At 45.6% G+C, this 19,370-nt stretch overlaps 1 protein-coding gene across 1 annotated transcript in view; it reads left to right on the forward strand.

Annotated features, from left to right (window-relative positions):
* Positions 1-19,370, forward strand: part of TIAM1 (TIAM Rac1 associated GEF 1) — a 210,243-nt gene that overhangs the window by 79,889 nt on the left and 110,984 nt on the right. Inside the window, exons 4-5 of the mRNA XM_077760193.1 lie at positions 8,375-8,822; positions 14,445-14,678. Of these exons, the coding sequence (XP_077616319.1) occupies positions 8,375-8,822; positions 14,445-14,678 (682 nt within the window). The remainder of the gene's footprint in view (positions 1-8,374; positions 8,823-14,444; positions 14,679-19,370) is intronic.

Here is a 19,370-nt window from a genome sequence, read left to right on the forward strand (position 1 = left end):
GGCAGCACTTTGAGAGCTGCTCATTTCTGCTAATGTAGGCTGGGGAAGCTCAAGCCTTCGAAATTCACATTTTTAGCTTAGTACTTGAAGAGGGGGAACTGCCTGTGTCCCTTGATGAATGAAAATGCTGGTGTCCTAAGCATCACTGGGGAGGAGGAGAGGCCGGGATTGGCAGCTCAGAGCCCTCCCAACCAGCCTGCTATGAAGACCTAAGAGCGTCTCCATGTAGAACTTAGGGAAGAGCCAACAGACTTTCCATCATCATTTGGGTGCCATTTGCTTTGGAGCACTGTAGGCAGGTTATCTACTATGGGCCACAGGACAGCCCATCATGTCTTTCTTGCTCTACTTAAAAAAAAATTAAGGTAACACTACTAAATGAACTCTGGTTATACCCATAAAGAACATGGTAAAATCGGATTGCTTGAAGATCGCCAAGTTAGGCATGAGAGATAGGATTAATTTGTCACCTCAACCACAGCTGAGCGTGAGCTGAACCTGGAAATGACTAAACCATTTGAATAAACTAAAATGTCATCCATGAGACACTGTTTTCCCTGTTTTGAGATTCTGGTGGGACATGAACAGCAAGCAGTCCATTCATTCCAAGGTGGGTTTATTTGTTTGAAGTGCCCTTGCAGATGCGTCAACCAAAAAGGTCCCTGAGCTCTTCCAGCTAGTTTGGGGTGAAATGGAGGTGTGTATGCAGAAAAGAATTAGCATAATAAGTATTCAACATGCTATGGAACAAAGAGCGGGGCGCGGAAGAGAAGGTCATGGGGGGACACAGGTTGGGGCAATTTGAGACCGGGTGGTCAGACTTAGCTCCTTCTAGAGGGCAGACTTGGGTAGAGACTCGAAGGAAAAGCGGAGTCGGCCATTGATTTGGAAGGTGGGAATATGCCCTGTCTGTTTGGGGCAAAGTGAAGAGGCCAACGTGTCTGGAGCACAGTTGCGGGGGGGGGGCGGGAGCGGGAGGGAATGAGATGCTACAGAAAAGATGGCCTGGCAGTTGGAGGGAAAGTCTTCTAGCTGCGGAACGGAGGGGTGTGACCCGAGCCTTGAAGGGTAAGGGCTTCTGAAAGCAAGAAAGGTCGAGAACATCTGCTGAAATGAGTCCTTCAATTTCAGTGATTGGTAGGTATATCCAAGGCTCCAATGCGAAGGCTGGGCATTCACAGGGGCTTTGAAAGACAGGCTGAGGGGCCTTCCGTGGGGCTCCTGGGAGTTTACCTAGCAGTGGCATGCAGCATGCACTGAGGAAGGAGGAAGGAAGAGAGAGCTTGTTGCTGAACCGGGGGCGTGGCTCCAAGAAAGGTCACCCAGAGCCTGCGGGACAATGTGATAGTTAGTGTGGGTAGTGAGGAGGGGAGAGTGACTCCAGGGTTTGAGGCATCTACATAGAAACCCGGATGAAAAGAGAGAAAGATGATTCACTGACGTAGATATAAGGCAGTCTCCAGTCTGCAGTTACCTGGAGCAACATTTCAAGCCTTTGCCAACTTATTTCTGACTCCCTTTTTAGCAACGGTAAAAACTTTGCTTCCCGTCCTTGTGATTGGGAGAAATTTTGAGTCACTCCCATTGGGAATCATTAGAAAACAAGGGAAGAGGTTTTGGAAACATACAAAAGGCATGGAAATTTTGCCTTGGGAAAGGAAGAAGGGGGAAATAGAACCAGATTTCAGAAGTTCCTCTAAAAGGAATTACATGTGCGAGGCGACTGATAGTGGGGAGCCCAGGGGTAGAATTTACAAACTTCAGAATTAGAAATGCAAAAAGGCCGTGGACATTGGCGAAAGGGAGGGAGAGAGAGGGAGAAGCCTTCCAGTGATGGAAAAGCAGCATTGCAATATTTCTAGCAAATCAGGAATGGTAATTATTAATAACAGTGCCCAGGACTTCTCAATCTACAGTGTAGAAAACATCACCATTTTCCTAGGTTATTATGCTGTTGTGTGAATGTGAAAATACTCCAAAGGGGTTTCATTGGCTCGCACCAGCCTTGCTCGGCCTCTTTTCGCCAGGAGCCCTTGTTTTCCACGGCTTTGTCAGCCACAACCTCTTTTCCATGTTAGTGCCGGGAGCGAGGGAGTGAGGTCAGCCATGCCTTCTGTCCTTGGGCTGAGTTGAAGGGCTGAAGATGGAAATGAACGGTAATTAGAGTTAACACTTCCGAGCAGGTGCTGTGTGCTGGGCCCAGTTCTAGTTTGTTGAGTTAACTCCTCATTATCTTACAAGGTGTCTTAAAGAATAGATGACGGTTGTTAATCCCATTTTATAGAGGGGGAAACTGAGGCACCAGTTGGCTCAAAGTAACTTCCCTAGGATCAGTATTGACCATACTGAGATTACCAAGGGAGAGTATACTAAGAATATACTGGAGCTCCCGAGCAAGGAATGATAGGAGCCAAAGACAGTATTCATTCATGTCTGTGCATGTGTGTGGGAGGGGGACTTACCTACATTTTGGGGATAAGAAGATGAGAAATCAAGGGAGGAGGATTTTATGTTTATTTTATTTTATTTTAAATGTTTTTTAAAATTTATTTTGAGAGAGAGAGGCAGAGAGAGACGGGGAGAGAGAGAATCCTAAGCAGGCTCCATGCTGCTAGCACAGAGCCCGATGCGGGTCTTGATCTCATGAACCTTGAGATCATGACCTGAGACAAAAATCAAGAGTCGGATGCTTAACTGACTGAGCCACTCACGTGTTCTGGGGGAGGAGTATTTTAGAATTTATTTAACAAGGCAAACATTGTTTGAATTCAAAGCTTCTGCAGTTTGAAATTTCCTCAACCCACTGAAATTCAGTGAACTGTTCTCTACTGACAGGCTCTATAGAGCTTCTCTGTTACAGGTATATGAAAGTTGAGCTGGTGCCTTCAGGGACATTAAAGTAACCAAGAAAATCGTTGTTGTTGTTTTTTTGTTTTGTTTTGTTTTGTTTGATGTTTATTGTTTGAGAGAAAGAGCACAGGGGAAGGGTAGAGAGGGGAGGGGGGTGGACAGAGGATCTGAAGTGGGCTCTGTGCTAACAGCACCAAATCCGACTCAGGGCTCGAACTCACAAACCATGAGATCCTGACCTGAGCTGAAGTCAGACGCTTGACCGCCTCAGCCACCGAGGTGCCCTGCCAACAAAATAGTTTCTAATTGCATTCAGCTTCTAAGTCCAGTAAATGATTGACTGATCTTGCTGGTCCTTGAATTGTCCCACGGCCCTTGAACTTGTGGCCTATCANCTGCATTCAGCTTCTAAGTCCGCTAAATGATTGATTGACTGATCTTGCTGGTCCTTGAATTGTCCCACGGCCCTTGAACTTGTGGCCTATCACCTTTTCAAAATTGTGTTCACCTTTCATTAACACAGAAAATCTGTCCCTCAGAGTATTTCGTAGCTGCCCCCGAAACAACTTGAGCCTTGCCACAGTGTATCATTAGCCTGCATTCATGCTGCGTGGCCCTTCGTTGAAATTTGCCACCTGTCTCCTCCGTGTTCGTCCTGGAGCTCATTTAGGCATTCGTGTCCCGGCTGTGATGACTGTGGCAAATCTTGCCTCGCAGCTGTAGCACGCCTTGGGCTACAGCTGGCCACTTGTGCCTCCAGGAGGAAAGTGTACACGTTCGTGCTGGGACCCTGCCAATGCAGTGGAAACTGGTGAGTGCTCTACAGATCTGGCTTGGGAGGGTTTGTCCAGGCAGAGCAAGATTTAACAGCCTCTCGACTCCATGAATGTTGTGTATAATCGGAAGCCTCTCCAGTGGAGTGTGTTTCTAACACGGAGAGTTTATTGTGAGCAATTTCCTAGAAGTCTCTAACCAGACCAGAGCTACTTCTCGCCACTTCCCTTGATGTCCTTTGACTTTTGAATTAAAATGGAGTCTCTGGTTAAATACTAGGACCTATCAGATGCTAAGATGTCTCAGGTGGTAGCAAGGAACGTATGTTGCATTTGCTGTAAACACAGCTGAGGCTTCCATGAGACTCTTCCCAGGGGTTGGTCTCCTGGATTCCTTGATGCCAGGAAGACTGGAAGGTTCTGAGGGGCTTCTGAATAGGGGGAGAATCTGAGACTGAGGTGGGAGGAGGAGCCCTTGGAAAGATGACCACCAAGGAATGTTTCCATGACTGTGGTGCTGCCTTTCTTCTGAGCGGTTGGAAAACGCTTTACAGTGATATGCACCGTGGGATCGGAGAGTGATGGGCATCTGGGATGCAGCCATTGAGGGGTGCCTGGTGTTTTTCAAAGTGTGAACCCAGGGAGCACAGAGGGACGTATGGCAGTGTTGAATTACTCTATTGTACACCTGAGACTAATATAACACTGTATGTTAACTAACTGGAATTAAGATAAAAACTTAGGGGCACTTGGGTGGCTCAGTCGGTTGAGCATCCGACTTCGGCTCAGGTCAATGATCTCACAGCTCGTGCGTTCGAACCCTGAGTCAGGCCCTGTGCTGACAGCTCGGAGCCTGGAGCCTGCTTTGGATTGTCTTCCTCTCTCTCTGACCTTCCTCCACTTGTGCTCTGTTTCTCTCTCTCTCAAATATAAATAAACATTTAAAAAAAGATAAAAACTTAAAAAAAAAAAAACTGAAATGTGAACCCAGAGCCTCTCTGTCAGAGTACCTGGCTTTGGTTTGTCCTGGAGATTCTAAGACCTATAAATATGTATTTTCTTGTGTCATGCTTACGCACCTGGGTAGTACAGTTCTACAGATGATTCCTTCCCACACTAACGCTGGAGGTTGCTGGTGTCATGGCATCCTCTCATTGACCATTCAGGTGTCGAGTAGTGCCTCTGGGTTTCCCATGATGCTAGAGCCTGGGGCCTCTGGGTATTTGGGACATCCCAAGCTTCATGACCAAATAGGGGCTGGGCCTGGGCAGCCAGCATGTTTCCCAACAGGCTGGGTCACATATCGGTGGAGAATGTGTACCACTTAGCCTGCTTAGCCACTTGTGGAGACGAGGTGGAGTCGGCTTGGATCGTAGATCCAGAGCATTCCCCAGTAGTTACACAGGTTGTGTGTTCCAAAGGTATGCACGCTCGGCTGGGGCCAGCAGGCCTCTTACCTGGAGTAATCGCTTCTTTGCTTAGTTTAGTGGCCGGCCCGGAGCTGAACACACAGAGGCTGGGCCGCTGCAAGATTAGAGCATCAGTTGGCATGAGATGTTCAGGTGTGACAGAGAGGTGAGTTTCTACTGAGGTCTTCACTTCTAGTTTCAATAGGGGCCTCAGGGTATTCTGTAAAAGGGGGAAATGGTTTGTGGGAAAGTAGACGGTTAAGACACAAGCTCTTGAGGGTTTGGCCTGTCTGGTCTCTTCCTGTTTCCCTCCTCCTCTTTTATCTCTTCCTTCCCCTTCCCCCAACTTTGGGCTTTGAGCTCTTTGCTTGGTAAGTAGGGCATATAGATAGTCTGCCAGATTTTGCTGGGAAAACCTGGAAAAAGCAGTGTTGGGCCCTCCCCCCCCCAAAAAAAAAGACAGAGCAAGACATGGCGTTGACTATTGATAAAGAATCTGTAAGGTGTTGTTGCATCCGAACAGGGAGGCTGCCATGTCGTCGTGGAAGAGGCAGTTGGAAACGTGGGTTCCAGCCCGCAGCCTGCCACCAGCCAGCATCCTCACCCATTAATCAAGGGGTTGGCTTTGCAACGTTCCTTCTTATTCTGGAACTCTGGGCATTTCGAGATGCCTTGAGTCCATTCTCCCCCATGTTCTGAGGCCTTTCTCTTTTGGACTAGGGAGGTTACCTGCGTAGCTGATCTCTCCTGTCTTACAGAGAAGCCTCTCCTCTCTTTGCATTTTAGAGGGGTGTTTGTCGCTGATTCCTTTGCTTCTTCAGGAGAAAGACCGACACACGTGAAGATGAATCCAGATGTTTAGGAAATTCATAAACGCATCTCCCGCTTCTCATGGTTATCTAGTCATTAGTTATGGTGACTTTACTTATTGTCTTATTGACATAGTGTCCCTGCTGGGAGAAATGTGAGTGCTTAACTGTGTTTCTCTGTTGGTATAGAGAATGTTTATCCATTGGATCTGACTCCTTCGTGACCATTGCTGGCAGTTAATAGGCGAGATGGCGGATAGCAAAGTGATGGCAACAGCAGTTGCAGAGGAGGGTGCCCCTGAGTGGCGCCCACAGTTTCTTTATCCCCTTAGTCTCTGTAAATCCCCTAGGTCTGAATTCCCCTGGAAATGTAGTTGGTCCTTAGAAGCTATCTTATCAACTTCCTGCTACTGTCTTATTGTTTTTTTCTTTTCTTTCTTCTTTTAAATGTTTATTTTCGAGCCAGGGAGGAGCAGAGAGAGGGATACAGTGGACCTGAAGCAGGCTCCATGCTGTGAGGGCAGAGCCTGTGGTGGAGCTCGAACTCACAAATTGTGAGACTGTGACCTGAGCTGAAATCGGATGCTTAACTGACTGAGCCACTCTGGCTCCCCTTTTCTTTCTTTTTTTTTAAGAACAATTTTAGAAAGTAGAGAGGGTTCCCAGTTACCCTTGAACACCTGGCTGAGATAGCATTTGCCACCTATATCCACTATAAAGTCATCTATTTTCCTCTTTTTGCATAGTTTGTTTTCTTGTTGTTGTTGGTCTTGAAGCTGCACAATATAATGATTTGATATACGTATACATTGTGAAATGATGACCACAATCAAGTTAATTAACACATCATCACCTCACATAATTACCTTTTTTGTGGCAAAACCCCTTAAGATCTGCTCCCTTTGTAAATTTCAAGTATCCCACACAGTATTCACTATATGTATACATCATGCTGCACATCAGAATTGTAGAACTTACTAATTTTATAACTGAGTGTGTGCCCTTTAACCAACACCACCCCATTTCCCCCACTGCCCCCCACCCCTGGCAGCCACTGTTCCACTCTCTGCTCTATGAATTCAACATTTTTAGATTCCACGTGTAAGTGAATCATAGAACGTTTGTCTTTCTGGGTCTCCTCTTGTTTGTCACGTCTGGCTGCACCCATCTTTCAGTTTTTCACTTAGTATCTATTCACGATACAGGTGAAGTGACTTTTGGGGCCCTAACTTAGAACCGAGTGTGATGCTTAGAGATCTGGGCAGAGCACCTATTTGGGCTTCACACCGGAGAGTATTTGTCGGTGGCTTCGTTCATTCGGCCCCATTGCCTCTCAGCAAATATTTGAGCCCAAAGCATTCATTTTCATGCCGACTCAGACAGTCTGTTAGTTATTACATTTTCGAACCATAATTAGATGCTCAAGAGACCAAAGGCTCAAAAAGTGGTTAAATCCCCAACACATGTATTACTTTGCCGTCGATGCCACCATGTCAGACCCATGTTCCTGTTCTCCCCCTTTGAGAAAAAGCACTCTTAATTTCTTATCCGTGAGACTGTTGAGCTGTCCTATCCAATACTGCTGTCATTATCCTTCCTTGATTACTACCATTATTTAATTATTGTTTATGGGTATGCCTGTAGCACTTTAGTGCAATTAAGACTCTGATTTAAGAACAGACGTATCTGTGTCCCGGAAATGTTCAGCTTGAGAGCAGGGACCGTGCTTTGGAAGTTCCAAATGTTTTTAAACTGGGAATTGATACCTCCACACATTGGCAGTTGCCACAAGCTGTCACTTGGCCCCGGGGCAGTGAGTTAGCTTGCTTTGGGCTCTTAGCATCCCCAGTTTGAAAGGGCAAGGTAATTGGAGAGCCTGTATTGGAGCTGTGGGCCCCACAAACTTATTTAGCTTCATGCAGTGTGAGAGGCTGCTTGTTTTCAAGAAGCGAAGCTGGGTCCAGCATGAAGATTCTTGCCTGCTTGTGGGACCTGGGTCCTTGCAGGGTGAGTGGGTGAGGCGGTATGCTAGGTATCTTTTTAGTTGCCGCATTATAAAACAGACTCCTAACTCCAGGCCCTTTATTTAAAAAAAAAAAAAGAAAGTATTAGCTGTAAAGACCTTGTTATCCATTGTAACCCCCTACCTCCGCAAGCAGTAATCAGCCTGCAGAATTTCCTGGCGTTTTGGGCAGGCTGATGAGGTGGGAGAATCTCAGGAGCGGATTCTCCAATTAGTTAATTACCTGCGTCAGATAAATGGTGAGTTCTTTGGAACGTTCCTTGTTTTTAAATATGTCTTTCTGGAACATTTCAGCTTGTTCAAATGCATGCCCGGGTGGCTTGGTGGTTTTCCTGAGCCGCTCTGCGGGCAGGCTGGGTACCCGTGGGTCTGGGGCTTGAGGAGTAAGTGGTCCAGGTCGGGGTGAGAGCAGGCGCACCCATGGGTCCCGTACAGCCTTCCGGCCACACAGCCCGAGGCTTGCTTCTCTGCTGATACATGTGTTCTTTTTCTCCCTTTCTGGCTCCTAAGGATGTTAATGCTGGCGAGGGCAGTGAGTTTGCGGACAGCGGGATCGAAGGGGCCGCCACCGACACGGACCTGCTGTCGCGGCGATCCAATGCCACCAACTCCAGCTACTCGCCCCCCGCCGGCCGCGCCTTTGTGGGCAGTGACAGTGGCAGCAGCTCTACGGGGGACGCGGCCCGCCAGGGAGTGTACGAGAATTTCCGGCGGGAGCTGGAGATGAGCACCACCAACAGCGAGAGCCTGGAGGAGGCCGGCTCGGCGCACAGTGACGAGCAGAGCAGTGGCACCCTGAGCTCCCCCGGCCAGTCGGACATCCTGCTCACGGCCGCGCAGGGCACGGTGCGCAAGGCCGGGGCGCTGGCCGTCAAGAACTTCCTGGTGCACAAGAAGAACAAAAAGGTGGAGTCAGCCACCCGGAGGAAGTGGAAGCACTACTGGGTGTCCTTGAAAGGTAGGAGTGGGCGGCCTTTCCCCCACTGCGCGAAGTACCCAGCCCACCATGGCGCACCTGTGCACATGATGTTTTTTTAAATTATATTTTATGCCAGTTAAAAAAATGTTTTTTCTTAACATTTATTTATATTTTTGAGAGACGGAGAGACAGAACGTGAGCAGGGAAGGGCAGAGAGAGAGGGAGACCCAGAATTCGAAGCAGGCTCCAGGCTCCCAGCTATCAGCCCAGAGCCGGACTTGAGGCTCAAACCCACAAACTGCGAGATCATGACCTGAGCCGAAGTTGATGCTTAACCGACTGAGCCTCCCAGGTGCCCCATACCAATTTTTTTTTAAGATTAAAAAAAAAAAAGTTTATTTATTGATTTTGAGAGACACAGAGAGAATCCCAAGCAGACTCTGTACTGTCAGCATAGAACCCCATGTGAGGCTTGATCTTGCCCACTGTGAGATCATGATCTGAACCGAAATCAAGAGTTGGGCTCTTCATGGACTGAGCCACCCAGGTGCCCCTATTTTGTACCGATTTGAACAAGCTTTGTTTTGTTGTGATAAGAAAACTTAGTGTGAGATCTTAAGATTTTAGGTGTACGTTACAGTATCATTGACTGGAGAGCAGATCTCTGGGATGCAATTATCTCACTTAACTGAAACTCTCTGTTCCTTGGTTATTTAGTAACTCCCCACTCTGGCTTCCCCACCAGCTTTGTTTTCTTTACTTTCTGACAGTTAAGCTAGAGGGGCATTGTATACCCGGTTTCCTCCTATATGTAGCTGCTTAGTATGATGGCTTTGAGGAACATGTTCCCCCCCAAAATTTCGTTTAATCATTCAAGTCATTGGAATACCCCCTGAAGTGATGGGTGTAGAGGCAAACTCATTAGGTTGAAGCCCAAGAAATCACTATGTTTTAGGTTCAAGAGAATGATAGAATACCACTGATTTCATAGGGTTTGACCTTTCATATAGTGTCTGAGCCATCATATGTTTGTGGAAAAGTCACTGTTGTATAGACATGTTTTGAATATAGAAGTGTGTGTGTCCATACTCACATGGAGGGCTCACTGCCTTTTCGTGAATAAGCATAATACTTATATATGTTGCTCTCCTAGTCATTCACGCTTTTGAGGTAGATGTATATACTCTTGTGAACGTGTGCATGTGTCTCAGTAGAATAAATGCATTTATGAGCTCTGTGCCTCTTCTTAAAAGGTTTTTTAGGGGCACCTGGGTGGCTCAGTCGATTAAGTATCCGACTTTGGCTCGGGTCATGGTCTTGTAGTTTGTGAGTTTGAGCCCTGCGTCAGGTGCTGTGCTGACAGCTCAGAGCTTGGAACCTGCTTCAGATTCTGTGTCTCCCTCTCTCTCTGCTCTGTGCCCGCTCACACTCTGTCTCTCTCAAAAAATAAATACACATTAAAAAAATAAAAAAGTTTTTTTTTTAGGTTTTCTTATTTATTGAGAGAGAGAGAGAATTAGTGGTGTGGGGGGAGAGAGAGAGAGACAGAATCCCAAGGAGGCTCCATACTGTTCAAGTGGTGCCCAATGCAGGGGCTTGAACTCACAAACCATGAGATCATGACCTGAGCTGAGATCAAGAGTCGGATACTTAACCGACTGAGCCACCCAGGCGCCTCTGAGCTCTGTGTCTTACTTGAAGCCCACTTAGACTTTTTGTCGCAAGTGCCGTTTGAAATGGGGGTAGATGTGGCAGGACAGGTCAGATAGGTTAACAGGCATGAAGGACATGTGTGGCGTGCCCTCTAAACCGTTTGATCCTCAATCTCACTGACTGTGGTTGGTGTTGAGGACACCCAGTGCTAGAGGCACAGGACACCCTGGGGTCTGTGGTGATGCTCAGGCCAATCCTCGAAGGACAAGCAAGGTGTAGGCTGGCCCCAACTGTTGCTTCAACGCCTGGTGAGACAGGAAGGGAGCTTGGTAATTAGAACGTGTGCTTTGCTGCATGTCACCGAGACCCACAGCGACAGCGCATTAAGCAAGATGGAACTGATTTCCCTCCCCTCTTACGGAGCCGCGGTGACTCCTTCCTGAGTCTTCCGGGTCCCAGGCTCATTTTCTCTTGTTGCTCAGTTATTCCCAGAGTGTGATCTTGCTCCCTGTGGTCAAGATAGCTCATACCAGATCCCCATTCCTGCACAAGAATAGAGGCATATCCCCGGCCCTGTGTTAGGACTGCTGTATCAAAGCACGACGGACCGAATGGTTTGACGAAAGAAATTTATTTTCTCATAGTTCTGGAGGCTGGAGGCGACGAGGTGTGAGTGGGGTTGGTGTTTGCTGCCATCTCTCTCTTTGGCTTATAGATGGCTGTCTTCTTCCAGTATCTTCTCATGGCCTTCCCCTTCTGCCTGTCTGTGGCCATACCCCCGCTTCTTATAAGGTCAGCAGTCAGATTGGATTAGGGCTCACTCATATGACCTCTTTTTATTGTAATTACCTTTTTTTACCATCCGATCTCCAGATATCCAGTACGTTCTGCGGTACCGGAGTAGGATTTCAACATAGGAATTTGGGGTGATATAATTCACCATGACAGGCCCCGGATGTATGTGTGAAACAAGCTTCCCCCATCATCTAACACTAAATTAGGGAACACCAATGTCAGTGTCAGAGAATAACAATTAGGTGATTTTTAACTTGGGACACGGAAGAGGGGACTGTTTTGTTTCTGCCATTCCCTTAGAGAATAAATGATCCTGGAGGCCACCGTGCGGCGTTTCAGAGGTCAGCTCAGGAGCCCGCTGGAGGAGGGAGCCTTCACTTTCTTGGTGACCCAGATCTGAGTGACACAGTCTGTCAGGATCCAGGCCCAGAACACAGAGCCACCGAATCCTTCGTTTCTTAATCCTGACAGGCTCCCATTATATGTTGACACGCTCAGGGCTCGTCCTTGCCACTCAAAGGCAGAATGTGCTGCTGGTTTTTATTTTTTGTTTTTTTTTTCTTAGCAACCCTTGGATATCAGGAAATAAAAAGTAGAGCACCTGGGAGCCGTGGGGGGAGATTTCTCCAAAGATTCTTTCACTTTAGACAGGATAATTAATTTTTTATTGTAAAAAAAATTTTTTTTAATGTTTCATTTATTTCTGAGAGACAGAGAGAGACAGCGTGAGCAGAGGAGGGTCAGTGAGAGGGAGACACAGAATTGGAAACAGGCTTCAGGCGAAGACGAAGGCCGGTGGACTGCTATGAGGGAGCGTGTGGGCCCTGGATTTGTTGCTTCGTGTTTGTCTTCTCAACGGAGCAAGGAGATAATTAGAGTACAAGTGGATTTTAACCACCTACTGTCATGGGTGATTGTAAACCAACATTGGAAGATTATAAAAACAGCAGTTTGAGGAGACTGTATAAAATGTTCAAGGTCGGCACTTGCCCAGGGTCATGGATGTCCCCTCTCCGTTATCCACGGGCTTCATTCTCTGTCCTCGCCCCTTGGTACAGCTGTGTTTCTCCTTTTCTGTCACAATCAGCTCATCATTACCGTAGTGTTAGCCCTACAGGTTAGAGCAGGGTTTCTCAACGGGGGCACTCTTGACATTTTCTAGAAAATTCTTGGTAGGGATTCTGTCCTGGGTACTAAGATGTTTAGCAGGATCCCTGTCCTCTACCTGCTGGATGCCAGTAGCACCTCCTCCCCAACCCCTACACCCAGTGACAGAACCAAAAATGTCTTCACACATCACCATATGTCCCCTCAAGGGCAAGATTGCTGCACTTCAGGAGCCTCTGATTTGGAGGAAAATGGCATCCCCTTTCCATTGTCTTTCTTATATTTATCTCTGATCTGTGCTAGCTCAAGAAGTGGAAATAGGAGGTTCAGAAGTTTCTGCAGTGTGTTACATGTGTTTCTGAAAAGACCTGGGGTCTTCACGATAACAGGGATTATGGAAAAGACAAGGTTGGGGCAGGCTACTCAATAGGTATATCATTAAATTACATGTATGCAACTTTCTAACCCAGTGCTAGATAGAATAGATGGATAGATAAATACCCTTTTAGTACGTAGGTTAACATCTTACTTTTTATCCATAAATACTATAGAAAATGTAAGATATCACCTTTAAGAAAAAAATGAGTATATGAGATGCCTTGGTGGCTCAGTTGGTTAAGCATCCGACTCCGTCTCGGCTCTGGTCATGTTCTCACAGTTTGTGAGATTGCGCCCCAAATCGGTGCTATCAGCACAGAACCTGCTGTGGATTCTTTCTCCCTCTCTCTGCCTCTCTCCCTCTCTCCTTCCCTCTCTCGCTCTTGCTCTCTCAAAATAATTAAATAAATGAACTTAAAAAAAATAAGATAAAAAAGTGAATATAACTTGAGTAAGTAGAAAGAAGAATCAAAACTCCTGGATTATTGAGACAAGAACAAGAATTAAGAAACCACAAGGCCCAGGGACACCATACAGTAGGACTAGTAAGGAAAGCATTTGGGAAACTGTGCCAAGCGAGAAGTTGTGAAATGCGTGGACACTGCATGCCACTGTGCTATGTTCGCTGCATTTGGGAACATTGCATTTCAGCAGCTGTTACCATGCGAATGTGAAATATTACGGCCTGGGAAAAATTGCCTCTGACCTAATGTGACTTTCCACCAATCCCCTTCATTCTACATGACTCATCACATATGTGCAAATTCGCTCTATGAAAAAACTCCTCTTGTAGCTGCGTAGATTGTACTTTCAGGGGCTTTGTCAGTCACATCATGTGTGGTCCTTGCAGTTAAGAAAGAGTCATAAAGTTGGACCCAGGCTTTCCCTGAAATTGGTTTCGATTCGTTGACAGTCAGTGTTCAGCTGGTGATAACTATGAAAGGGAGCCTCACGTTAAAGGGACCATGAAGGCCATCCACTGAAGCCACTTTGCCATAAATCTATGGGAGGTTTTTATTGTTTCAGTCTCATTAGTTTCACAGGATCATTAAGTGTGGACCAGGCCTCGAGCTACCCACCCTGCCCACCTCAGACCTTCGTATGTGCGCCATGCCATTTCTTCTTTCAATGGGAACCGGACATGGTTTATTTCTAGAAGAGCATTCTGTAGCACATATTTGACAGAATCTATCATTTCTTTCCTTATCCTTAAAGCACCCAAAGCTTGTATTATGAATTGTTTGCTCTAAGGGCCTAGCCAAGAACCCCCTAGCATTGTGTTGCCCGGTTGTATATCATGTGAGCCGCTGGGAAGGGACTCCAGTGGGCCAGTACTGATCGGTGGTCCTCACACGCCATGACTGCAGTTCCGACCATTGGAGCCGGGTTTCTAGCCACCACTGGCCAAAGTGGCTGCAGGATCCCTGTACGCCTATGAGCACACCTATGACAAAACACTCCAAGAAAGTCAGGGTCTTAAGGAACTTGAGGGCATACGTGAGGGAGCCTCATGTGGCCTGAGAAACCAGGATTCAAAAATCTTTGCCCTTCTCTCAGTCTATCCAAGACTTCGTGACAAGCAAGACCCCATTCTTTTCTCCCTCGGTTTCCACACGCTTTAATTTCCAGCCCTTTCCTCGTCATGGGAACTGGACAGTAGATTCTACTACCTACTTTTTGTGTCACAAGCGCCGAATGCTCACGCAGACCCCTGTTTTGTTTCCTCAGGGTGCACACTCTTCTTCTATGAGAGCGACGGCCGGTCTGGAATAGACCACAACAGCATCCCGAAGCACGCCGTGTGGGTAGAGAACAGCATCGTGCAGGCCGTGCCCGAACACCCCAAGAAGGATTTCGTTTTCTGCCTCAGCAATTCCCTGGGTGATGCCTTCCTCTTCCAGGTTTGTCAGGCGCCTCCACTCTGGCCGTTTCAAACCTCCAAACCAGATACCTTCTTCCTTGGCCTGTAGTGCCCCAACCCGGTTTTCCTTTTAGTGCTGGGTTTTTATCTTCTGCTCATTAGAGAAACAAAAAAATGATCAATGACAACATAAACATCTCTATTGAATTCAGAAATGAGAGAAGTCACCCAGAAGGTTCCACAGGAAGCCTGGGGAAGGATGTGAGTTGAATTTGAGAGGCTTGAGCTCTTTGCCACGGGTTGAAGGATTCGTCAGCGTAGTCTCAATACCATTTGTGAAGAGCTTTAGAAAAAGATGATGAATTCCTTAATTTAGAAATGATTTGAGCTGTCAAAATTTTTCATCATAATGTTCTCTTCGAACATTACTCATAAAATAAAACAATGACATCCCAGAAATGACTAGCTGTACCCGAATAATTTCCTCATCTTATCAGCAATTTGTACCCAGTGTTCTTGAAATTGGAGTGTTAATTGTGGTTTTTTTTGTTTTTTTGTTTTTTTGTTTTTTTTAAATACTAACCTGCTAATCACAGCAGGGTTAACATTTGCTTTTCTAGGGAATTGTTTGAGTTTGGTTGGTTGTGACGCATTCTACCAGAACTTCTTGTTGTGTTAGTGAGGAAGGCTCCCTTCATCTGTTTCCATAATGTAGGAATTCCTGCAACTCGTAGTCTGGGCTTCTTATATGCTTTTCACAGTGCTATTGAGAACAAGAAGATGTTGACACAGTTCTTACTCTCAGAAGTGTTCAGTGGTGCCTGGGTGGCTCAGTCAATTGAGTGTCCATGTTCGGCTCAGGTCATGATCTCATGGCTTGTGAGTTTGGGCCCTGAGTCAGGCTCTGTGCTGACACCTCACATCCTAGAGCCTGCTTCGGATTCTGTGTCACTCTCTCATTCTGCCCCTCCCCTACTCATCCTCTCTCTCTCTCTGTCTCTGTCTCTGTCTCTCTCTCAAAAATAAATAAAACATTAAAAAAAAGTGTTCATATATGATATGGAAGACAGATATAGTGATAGATCTTTGTAGTATAGGAAAGCCTGGTCATGAATATTAAAGGATGAATTGGGTGAAATGGATAGTTAGAATATTCCATGCAGAAAAGGGAGCTGAATTAAAGGCATGGGAAAGAATAATAGGTTATTTTACCAACTTTCTGGGTTTGGACCCTAAATTATTTGCATTTGGGCGTTAGAGTGAGAAATGTAAAGTGGTCATTTGTTTCTGGACAGCCAAAAGCATCTGTTTTTTCTTTCTTTAAATCAGTGATGTAAAGCACACATAAAGGGTACCTGGGTGGCCTAGTCGTTAAGTGTCTGACTTTGTCTCAGGTCATGATCTCACGGTTCATGAGTTCAAGCTCTGNTCATTAAAATGACTATGATCTGGGGTGCCTGGGTAGCCCAGTTGGTTATGTGTCTGACTTTGGCATAGGTCAGGATCTCATGGTTCATGAGTTCGAGCCCTGCATCAGGCTCACTGCTGTCAGTGCAGAGCCTGCTTCAGATCCTCTGCCTCCCTCTCTCTGCCCTTCCCCTGCTCTCTCTCACTCTCTCTCTCACTCTCTCTCAAAAACAAATAAACATTAATAAAAAAAAGTGTACAAAACATAAATGTATTGGTCAGTGAAGTATCACAGAGTAACCACCACCACCTAGGTCAAGAAACAGAAATTTCTAGCACCTTATAAGCCACTCCTCACTCCCAGACACACATGCAGGATACTAGTTATATAGTGTGAATATGGATTTTATCATCCAAACCAGGACACTTTCGTTTATCTGGGAATGTCTGCATTTTTCCTTCATTTTTTAAAGGATAGTTTTGCTGGATATAGAATTCTTGACTGACAGTCTTATTTCAGTGTTTTGAAAGTATTATTGTACTGCCATCTGGCCTCCATGGATTCTCATGAGAAATCAGCTTTTAATCTTAGAAGAATCCCTTGTATAGATGAGTTACTTCTTGGGGCACCTGGTTGGCTCAATCGGTAGAAGATCCAACTTTTTTTAAACTCAGGGTCATGAATTCAAGTGCCACTTTGGGCACGGAGCCCATCTATCTATCTATCTCTCTATCTCTCTATCTCTCTATCTATCTATCTATCTATCTATCTATCTATATTAGATGAGTTGCTTCTCTGTTGGTACTTTGGGCATTTTGTCTTTGCTTTTAAATAGCTTATGATATGTTTCTAAGTATTGATTTCTTTGAGTTTATTCTACCTAGAATTCATTGAGTTTCTTGGATGCATTGGATGTATGTGTCTAAATCGCATTTGAAAAGTTTTCAACTATCATTTCTTCAAATAGTCTTCTTTCCATTTCTCTCCTCTCCTAGGACTTCCATTATGGTATATGTTAGTATGCTTGATGGTGCAAGTTTCTGAGATTGTATTTATCTTCCTTCGTTCCTTTTTTGTTCTGTTTCTTAGACTGGATGATTTCAATCGACCTACTTCAAGTTCACTGATTCTTTCTTTTGCCAGTTCAAATCTGCTGTCGAGTTCCTCTGGTGAACTTTTCACTTCTATTATTCTACATTTCAACCCCAGAATTTGTATTTGGTTCTCTGAAAAGAAAACAAAACAAAACTCTTTTTTTAAGTATTCTGTTGATATTCTTTATTTGTTGAGATTACCATTCTTATGCTTTACTTTCTTAGACATGACTTTCTTTAGTTCTTTGGATATGTTCAAAATAGTTGATTTAATGTCTTTGTCTAGAAGTCTCGACTTCTTTAGGGATGGTTTCTGTTAACTGTTTTTTTCCTTGTGTGTGTACCATGCTTGGTTGTGTCTTTGCATGTTTCACACCTACTTTGTTGAAAACTCTATTTTAAATAATATAATGTAGTGACTTTTAAAAAAGATTTTTTTAATGTTTATTTTTGAAAGAGAGGGAGACAGATGGAGTCTGAGTGGGGGAGGGGCAGAGAGAGAGGGAGACACAGAATCCGAAGCAGGCTCCAGGCTCTGAGCTGTCAGCACAGAGCCTGACATGGGGCTCAAACCCATGAACTGTGAGATCATGACCTGAGCTGAAGTCGGATACTCAGTCTCCTGAGCCACCCAGGCACCCCATGTGGTGACTCTGAAACCAGGTTCCCTGACCCCCACCCCCACTGCCTGCTGTAGTTGATTGTTGTAACCCTTGCTTGTTTGTCAAGTGACTTTCCTGAAATCTATAAAGCATTTATTCTTTGTGCTGTGTGGCCACTGAACTCTCTGCTCCATTAGTTTAGTAGTCAGCCAGTGACTGCAAAGATTCCCTTAAAGGGCTGGAAGCCATTAGACATCCAGTCTTTCCCAAGGACCTCTATGTCTTCAACACTCAGGTAACTAATTAACAGCTTGCCTTAGCCTTCGTCTCTGCTTGCACAGAGCCTCAAGGTCAGCCAGAGGGGTGAGGGTAGGTTCTTCTTAGGGTTTTGTGAATGTATGCACAGCCTTATGCATGTGTGTGACTTCCTAGATTCCCGGGACTGTGGACAGCTTATGACTATCTTATTCCCCAGCTTTTAAAAAAGTTCCTGGGGTGCCTGGGTGGCTCAGTCGGTTAAACATCCGACTTCGGCTCAGATCATGATCTCAGGGTTTGTGGGTTCAAGCCCCGTGTCAGGCTCTGTGCTGACAGTTCAGAGCCTGAAGCCTGTTTCAGATTCTGTGTCTCCCATTCTCTCTGCTCCTCCCCTGCTCACTCTTTCCCTCCCTCCCTCCCTGGTCTTGCAAATAAATAAAACATTAAAAAAAAAAACCTTTTTGGTCAGCTTCCTTTATTGCCCCAACTGTCATCACTGGCTCAGGCAGCTGTGATATTTAACAGTTGTTACTGATTATTTCTCAGAAATCCCCTTGGAGAAAAGACTATGTGCACAAGCGAGTTCTGAGGTCAGATAGCAACAAGCACTGTGAGTGGGGGTTTCCTGCGAACTGTCATACATCAAATAATGACAGTTCTTGGAGAATGTTGTTTTGTGGGCGCTCAGTGCCCCCTTCGGTGACGGCCAGCCTGCCATTTTTCACACGCTTGTGGAGATCGGGAGGCAAAGGTGGGAATAAGGCAAGCTAAAATGTCCTCAAACCCTTCTATTCTGACTGGGATTCAGCGATCACTTTTTTCCAATAGAAGAACCTCAGATTGTTGCATGACCTAATTAATTGCCGGAGCTCGGAAAAAGTCGATTTTGAAGATTTTTGCTGATGTTACTGGTTTTACAGAGGAGCAGTTTCTTGAGGTCCTTTACTCTACCATTTCTACTGATGAACTCATCAGGACACTTTAGAGACTAGCCAATTATGAGAGATACAGCAGCTCTGTAAACAGTTATGCCAGAGGGCGCCTGGGTGGCTCAGCCGGTCGAGCATCCGACTTCGGTTCAGGTCATGATCTCGCTGCTTGTGAGTTCGAGCCCCGTGTTGGGTTCTGGGCTGACAGCTCGGAGCCTGAAGCCTGCTTTGGATTCTGTGTCTCCCTCTCTCTGATCTTCTCCCACTCATATTCTGTCTCTCTCTCTTAAAAATAAATTAAACATTAAAAAAAATTTTTTTTAAATAATTATGCCAGGAGAACAGATATAAATTGCAATAGATTCAGTCTCCCTGATGTGTAGCAACCTTTCTGCAGGTACATATGGGGTGATCCTAATTTGGGGGGGATCATGAGCAATGTTGCCCTGTGCTCTCATATCTGTGTATCTGTGTTCAGGATATGTTTGTCAACATTTCTATT

Source organism: Crocuta crocuta, unplaced genomic scaffold (assembly GCF_008692635.1).
Source record: "Crocuta crocuta isolate KB4526 unplaced genomic scaffold, BGI_CrCroc_1.0 scaffold369, whole genome shotgun sequence".
Lineage (NCBI taxonomy): Eukaryota > Metazoa > Chordata > Mammalia > Carnivora > Hyaenidae > Crocuta > Crocuta crocuta.